The 7,586-nt window shown below is 27.6% G+C and overlaps 1 protein-coding gene across 3 annotated transcripts; it reads right to left on the bottom strand.

The window, feature by feature from the left end:
• LOC130670734 (uncharacterized) lies at positions 1–6,071 on the bottom strand. Of its 3 annotated transcripts, none has more exons than XM_057474200.1 (3): positions 5,845–6,071; positions 3,312–3,670; positions 1–2,773 (listed from the first exon to the last, which is right to left on the bottom strand). In XM_057474200.1, the coding sequence occupies exons 2-3, from the start codon at positions 3,456–3,458 to the stop codon at positions 1,919–1,921; spliced, it is 1,002 nt and encodes a 333-aa protein (XP_057330183.1). In that variant the 5' UTR covers positions 3,459–3,670; positions 5,845–6,071; the 3' UTR covers positions 1–1,918. The 3 variants fall into 3 exon arrangements, with proteins under 3 accessions (XP_057330183.1, XP_057330180.1, XP_057330181.1); XM_057474197.1 differs by having other exon boundaries at positions 5,849–6,071; XM_057474198.1 differs by lacking the exon at positions 5,845–6,071 and adding an exon at positions 5,594–5,742.
• Positions 6,072–7,586: the final 1,515 nt, after the last annotated feature.

The raw sequence follows: 7,586 nt of genomic DNA, 5'->3' as shown, positions 1-7,586 counted from the left end.
TAGGAAATTTATAGAAAATTAGGACACTTGTCACCGTTTAAGAAAATTCATAGAAAATCAGGACTTGTCACAGTGTAAGAAAATCTATAGAAAATCAGGACGTCGCTGTCTAAGAAAATCCAAAGAAAATCTACAGAAAACCAGGATACTTGTCACTGTAAGAAAATTTGGACGTCGCCGTCTAAGAAAATCTATAAAAAATCAGGACATGTCATCGTCTAAGAAAATCAATAGAAATTCTTGAATTAAAAATTTTCTTTTAGATTCAAGATTTACGGTCAGTAAGTATGAAAGTCAACCCCTGTCATTAGGATTTGGGTGATTATTCGTATTATCGGGAATCTTGATCTTTTGGATCTTAATCATTGTGATCTGGATCATTAATGCATCTGTGTCTACGGGATCTGCCTAATAAACATCCGCCCTAATAGATACGACATAACACCAAAGATGATTTTTTTTATTGAGTCAAGTTTTGTTAAGTGAATAGTATCCAATTTCATAAAGTATAAATCTTTTTTAATAAAATAAACTAAATTATTTTTATCTCTGACTGTATGAAGCGGACTTTAGACATTTAACAGCGTTTTCCTTCATGCATTCATTACATAATCTATTGTATACATCTAGTGACATCGACTATAATACCGATTCTACTAGATGTATAAGTCACTATTAAAACCGGTTATATTTATTTTTTTTTTTTCGCTGATGGTTGAATGATCAAAATGATGCTAGCGGACGGAAATTAGAACACTTGTATATGAACATAAAATATTAAATAATTTCCATGTAAAAAATTTTCTAAAAATGTTCCGCGTCAACTTACTAATTTTGGACGAACCGCGATTTGGAATTAAATTTTATGTTCATTTTTAAAAAATTAATAATAATTAAAGTCGATTTAGTATTTTTTTGAAACGGAACATTTAAAGAACATAATTTTTTTTTTTTCTTTAATTAAATTGCAACACTATCGTTTTCACAAAACGCACACACGCAATTTGAATATTATAACGTTTATTTGTGATATATTTATTAGATATGTTATTTGGATATTTAATTATATTTTGAATTAATTAATTACCTTAAATTCGCGTTTTAATTCGTTATTGTTCTCTAAATATTTATAGCCCTCGAAATACTAAACACTTTTCTAGGGGCGCGATTTTTAAACTTAAAAAATTTCTAAAGGAAATTTTATTTTCTGGGCAACGTAAAAAAATTTCATACTCCGATCTAAACATCGAAAATTTTCGATCTCGAAAATTGAAATAAAAATTTTTATTTCACTAGATATTAAAAATTATTTACAATAAAAATTATCTTAGAGAATTTTAATTGGAGATGAGCCCAAAATAAAATTCCTGGAGATTTTAAAAATTTATCAGACCTAAAAATAATCAGGAAACTTAAGCTCTGTAATGACTACTGAACAAAATGACCTGGGTCGAATAATTTGATCTGATTTTAGTCTAATTAGACTGTATTTAAATTTTTATAAAAATTTTAAGCTGTTTTTGATCTACAGGCAACTAAAATCAGACCAAAAATTATTGAAAACAAGTCGGAAAATGATCTAATAAGGAAAAGTACCAAAAAAAAGGATTTCTTGGGCCGAGAAAAATTTTTTTGGACAAGAAAAAAATTTTTTTTCTGTGTACGGACAAGACTCAATTAAATTTCACGTTAATTAAATAAAAATAAAAACTAATTTTAATCAGAAATCACTCAAAATTTAAATTTCGTTTAAAACAGACCGCGTTTTCCGACCCGGGGAACCGATTGATAAAAAAAAACTATAACGGCCTAAATTAATTATCTAGCGAATACAAAACAAAAGTAAAAACTACTCAGACAAGATCCACACGTTGGTAGAACCATATGTAGTCCGTTATCCATCTCAAAAATTGGTACATCAAACAAGATGTACTCGTGCGGGAGTTGGTGATGGAGGTGGAGGTGGTCCAAGAATAGTATTCAAACTTAAGCTCGAGTATCTCGGCGCCTCGTCCATTAAAGTTGCTTGTTCGTAAGTAGGTGGTAGATCATCACGTGCAGAAAGCTTCAAGAATCTCCGTTCCTGACGACGTTCATCCAGCGCACGCAGAACGATAACCGCCGGGCCGAGGACCAGCATGACAGCACCCACTGCGACCATAGCAACTGCTGCAGCAGCACCACCGCCACTCAAATGCGACAATCTTAATCTTCTCCTCGTTTCCCACATGCTCGGTTTCGCGGTTGACGTTTGCACGACCGTTTTATTCGTTTCTTTTTTCTCGCTATCTTCCGACAAAGATGAAAAATTACGAGATCGCTTAAATGTGTCTTCGTATACTGGAATTATTTCTGACTGCCTTTCACTGCTAGAATTCATCATGGGTAATATTAATTTCACGGAAGAGTCTTTGATGTCAGTTGAACTTTTAAATTTATCAGCATCTCCCTGAGGTTCAAATTCGGAAAAATTTGTTTTCGAGGTTTTTTTAACCCCCGGTTTTTTTAAATCTGTCAATTTATCTTTTGATGAATCCAAACTCTCTAGAACACGTGGCCCGTCTTTATCTTCATCAAATTCAATTGGTGAATTTTTTTCATTTATTTTTTCTAACTTGTGGGCCATTAACTTTGCATCAAAAATTTTCGAGCTGCCAGATGATGATTTCGGTAACACTTCAGATGATAGATACGGTTTTGAATTTTCTACTATTGATATTACTGATAAATCTTTGTCGATTGAATTATAACCAGCTGTGTTGATAGACGTCGTCTAAAATAAATTTAATCATAATATTAGTTGTATTTATTTTATTTTATTCATATTTATAATTTATTGTTTGTTGTTTCAATGCAAGTAAACCGGGACAAAATTAACACCTTACGTATAATTGAGGTCAATATTATTTTTATTAGTCTATGATATATATTTTTAAAAATTTTTAATTTTTTCTATTTTGTAAATTCAAATTTTTGAAACCAAAATTTGATTTCATTATTTTGGGCAAAAAATTTATTTTGAATTTTTTTTTTTTTTCAACAAAAAAATTTCTATTTTTAAAATTTTACGAATGAATTTTAAATTTTCAAAAAAAAATTTCTCGTCTGATGGCAAACAAAAAATTTTATTTCAAAATTTTGATTTTTTTCCGATAAAAAAAAATTTAATTTAAAAAAAAACTTGTAAATTAATTTCTGCAATTTTGAGTCTGAATTCGCGGCTTAAAAAAAAAGCAGAAGTAAAATTTTCACTGGATTAAAATAAATAAAAAAATAAGATCAATTTTTTGATAATTAAAAAAAAAACTTACTTGAGTAATATTTCGCATCTCAGATCCTTTTTGCAAAGATGACACGCCTTTCTGTAGAAGTACAATGCCAACGGCACTCCAGGCTGCCAATTGAAGGATCACCACAGCCCTCGAGGCCCATTTGTTTGTTCCTGAGGTCATGGTCATCCTCAATATAATAATACTATTTAACTCCACTCACAATGACTATTTAATAAACCACTTAGTCATTATTACACACATCGCAAATTCACTACCATCCTTCTTTCCCCACTATTATTATATTTTTTATTTTTTTATTCTTCCGTATCTTTATCTACCGACTTATTTTACTTCACTTATTCTTCGGCTGACTCGCGTTGCATTCAAAATATTTTTGCCTGAAAAAAAAAAAATTTGCAAGTATTATCTATTGACCTCTTTCATAACCATAACAATACAAATTTATTCTTTTATCCTCCTCCGACTCAAAAAAAAAAAAAAAAAAAAATTATTATAAATATTTTAAAAATTCATTAATTTTAAAAAATAACTCGACATTAAATATAATTTTAGAAAATTATATATATTTATTTATTATGTATATTTTTTTTTTAATTTGATGACAAAACATTTCCGTAAACATGCAATTACTGTACATACAAAAATAATAAATGTCCGGTGTTCAGTACAAAAAAAAAATTGTCACACTCAATCATATATATATACATATATATTTATATAGATGTAAAAAATCATGAGTAAATTTGGAGTGATTACGGATTTTATTTAAATTCGAATTCATTTCGTCACTCAGAGTTTCGGAGTCAAAAAAAAAATTACTCCGCATACGCAGTAAATAGGAAATTTTTTTTCAGTGGAGTCATTTCGGAGTGATTTGAATTTTATTTGAGTCCACATTCACTCCGATTCGGGATTTCAATATTGATATAAACTCCGTTTACGAGTGAATTTAACTCCAAATCGGAGTTTTGATATTAAAATAAACTTGACTTCGGAGTCAATTCCACTTTGAACCGGAGTTTGAATATTAAAATGAACTCCCCTTCGGAGTAAATTTAATTCCGAGGAGATTAAATGAATAAACAGTCGTCTACTCCGGATTTAATCCGCGTTTACTTTGAAAATTTTTTTCAATCGCTAATTACAGGTCGGTATAGAATAAAAAAAGTCTATAGTTTGTTACTGTAACTGTTGATTCGTATGCTTGTTAATATTCGTTTATCAGTAACTTATATATTAAGTAAGTATGGCATATGTGCAGCAAAATGGAAACGTATGTAATCGTGTCCTCGCGTGTCTGCCCGATGCGATCGGCTGGAGACAAAAGTTTCGCTCTATTTAACGACACCGTGTTCTTATTTTTTTCTTGCTCTTCAACTTATTCATTTAATATCAATATTTATGAATGAACTTTTTTTTTAATTAAAACTCAAAGTTAATTAGTGAAAAAATAAAAAAAAAACAAGATGATATTTAATTTAATTATTAAATATAATTTTTAATTATTTCGCGCGTAATTTTGAAAAATATTCGCGCGGTTTTTTTTTTAATTATTTAAATCTGAATTTTTAATTACTTTTATTAATTGCATACATTTGTAATCATAAGTTGTAATTAATTATAATGTAATTAAGCAAAAATCAAACAAAAATTATAATAATTTTTTTTTAGATAAAAAAATTATCGTCCATTGATCCGTGGCTCTAAAAATAATTTTTTAATTAAATTTCAAAATATCCAACATTCAAATTTTCAAATCTGTCTGAGTTCAACGCTCACTTTTTGTTTAAAATCAGCGGCACTTTTTAGTAAAACCCAAAAATTTTCTTATTTCGTTTCTTTCACTCGATAAATTAAAAAAAAAATTCACTGCCGAAAAAATTCGATGTGTTTTCCTTCAAGGATTCAAAAAATTCCGTCACAAAAAACCGCCAATTTTTATTAATTTAATTCCTTACAAGTTTTAATGATAATAAAAATTAATAGACTGTAAAAAAAATTTATAAAATATTCAAAATTTCAGTCGCGGACCCCGAGTTTTTTTTTTCACAATCAAGTTACTGATTTAATTTAAAAGTTATTAAATAAATTGACTTTTAATTAACACATGCAGATAATGACCGCGGATTCTTATCATTTATTTAATCAGAATTTTTGTAAATTTAAAATAATTTTTTTTTTTTCAAAATAAACTGTCAAAAAATAATAATCAATACTCAAGGTCTATTGTCAATAAATAGCAATATTTATAAACGTAAAAACTAATAAATTTAATTGATAATAATTATATTTATATTTACATTAATAATCTTTATCAGCACCTTGCACACGTGCATACAAGCATGTATATAATATCGAGTATAAGTACCGCCACTTAGTACATTTAAAACCGACCTTCAACATTGATTAGCATTTGTCATTGATCTTGATTAATTAACATCTTTTAGCATTTAATTAATTTCCTTATTCTCAAATAATTCTATTTATTCATTTTTAAATTTTTAAAATATATTTTTAAAAAACTCCTATTTAAATGTAAATATTTACGTACGTACTTTTATATGACAAAAAAAACTAATACGAAATACGAAACTTGAATAAATCAAAAACTATCGCATTATTATTTCAATACGTCACTGACTAGATGTCATAAATTTTTTTTAAAAAAACAACTTGTATTTGAAACAATAAAAAAATAAATGGTGGAATTATTTTTTTTTATTAAAAAAAAAAAAATTCAAATTTATTTTGAAACCCGCCTGCGTCAGTAGTACAAGGAAGTTGCGCTCATACTGAATTGTGTTGCGAAGTTAAGAGTGAGCAGCGCCCCGAGTAGTGACTCATGTGTCCCCTCTTAAAAAAAAAATTCTCTCTCACTCTTTTTCATGTCTTACTATAACTTTCTTTACTACTTGCACCACTTTATGGGGTTTCACCCTTAAACCATTAGAATTAATACGGAAACTCACTTTACGTAAGCCACGAAAAAATATTGATTTTACACACATGTCACTTTTTATTATTATTTGTCATCAATAATTTATTATTTTCGGAGTAAACGCCGATTAAATTCGTAGTTTCCTTTTTTTTTTAGTCTTCTCAGTGAATTTTACCCCAATGAAATTTGTTTATATCATTTATTAAAAAAGTACGAGTCAAATACGATAAGTACGAAATTATCGATATTTATATATGACTTTTGTATAGAAATTTATTTAAATATTTAACTCTGTAATTAGAATTAAGAAAATTTAAATTTACAGTGAGTTTGAAATTATTCCGCTGATAAAAAAAACGGGGTAAGTTCAGGCGGTGTAAGTGTTAAAATTTTCAGTGTTAAAATAACACCGCCGAAGGTGTAAATACTCTTTTCCGGTGTTAAAATATTTTTCGGTGTTTAAAATATTTAACTGTGTGAATATTTTACACCTCGATCACTACAGTTAGACAGTATTTTTGTTAATTAATTAAATTAGTGATTGAAATGCCGGGCGTAAATTTTTAAATAAATTACGCATAACATAAAAAATTATTTAAATAAAAACCCGGCAAAATTTAAATTTCCCCAGATAATATTCATTAAATTTTATGATACTGAAATTAGCCGACGTCTAATAATTTTTTGATTTTTTTTAAGCAATAAATCATAAAAAAAAAAATTTGAAAAATTTGCACCTGTAGTTTTTAAAATTTTCTACTAGGCATATTTTTAGTTTTAATTTTTTTGTAATTAATTTGTTGAAAAAAAAATCCAAAAATTACTAATGGTCTGCTAACTTCAGATCATTAAATTTTTATATATTTTTATACGTAATAAATTTTTTTTCTAATTTCTATACGTGGAATTTTTTTTTTACACCGATTTAACACCGCCTACACCAGTATTACTTCATTTTAACACCACGAGGTGTTAAATTGTCCATTTTTAACTCTGGTCTTTTTACACTGTATATTAATCGATATATTTATTTTAAAAAATAATATTGTGGTAGGTCACAAATAAAAAAAAACACCTATATATTTACATAAATAATGATAATTATTACTTACTAATTAATCATATTATCATATATACACGTGATTGATTACATTATGATACGTGGTATTGATAATATTTTATCTCAATACCTTCTTCAAATTCCACAATAGTATATACATATATGTATATATTTAGTCATAAATGTATTTATAAATCGTCTTATCACAACTAATGACAAAAAAACTATGTTACGGTACTAACAAAAAAAAAGTGTTTGGAGTTAATTACTAATTAGGACAATTTTCGAGGTCAAT

This window comes from Microplitis mediator, chromosome 7 (genome assembly GCF_029852145.1).
Source record: "Microplitis mediator isolate UGA2020A chromosome 7, iyMicMedi2.1, whole genome shotgun sequence".
Lineage (NCBI taxonomy): Eukaryota > Metazoa > Arthropoda > Insecta > Hymenoptera > Braconidae > Microplitis > Microplitis mediator.
Note: the sequence above shows the minus strand (reverse complement) of the source record. Positions and strands in the feature narration are given on the sequence as shown.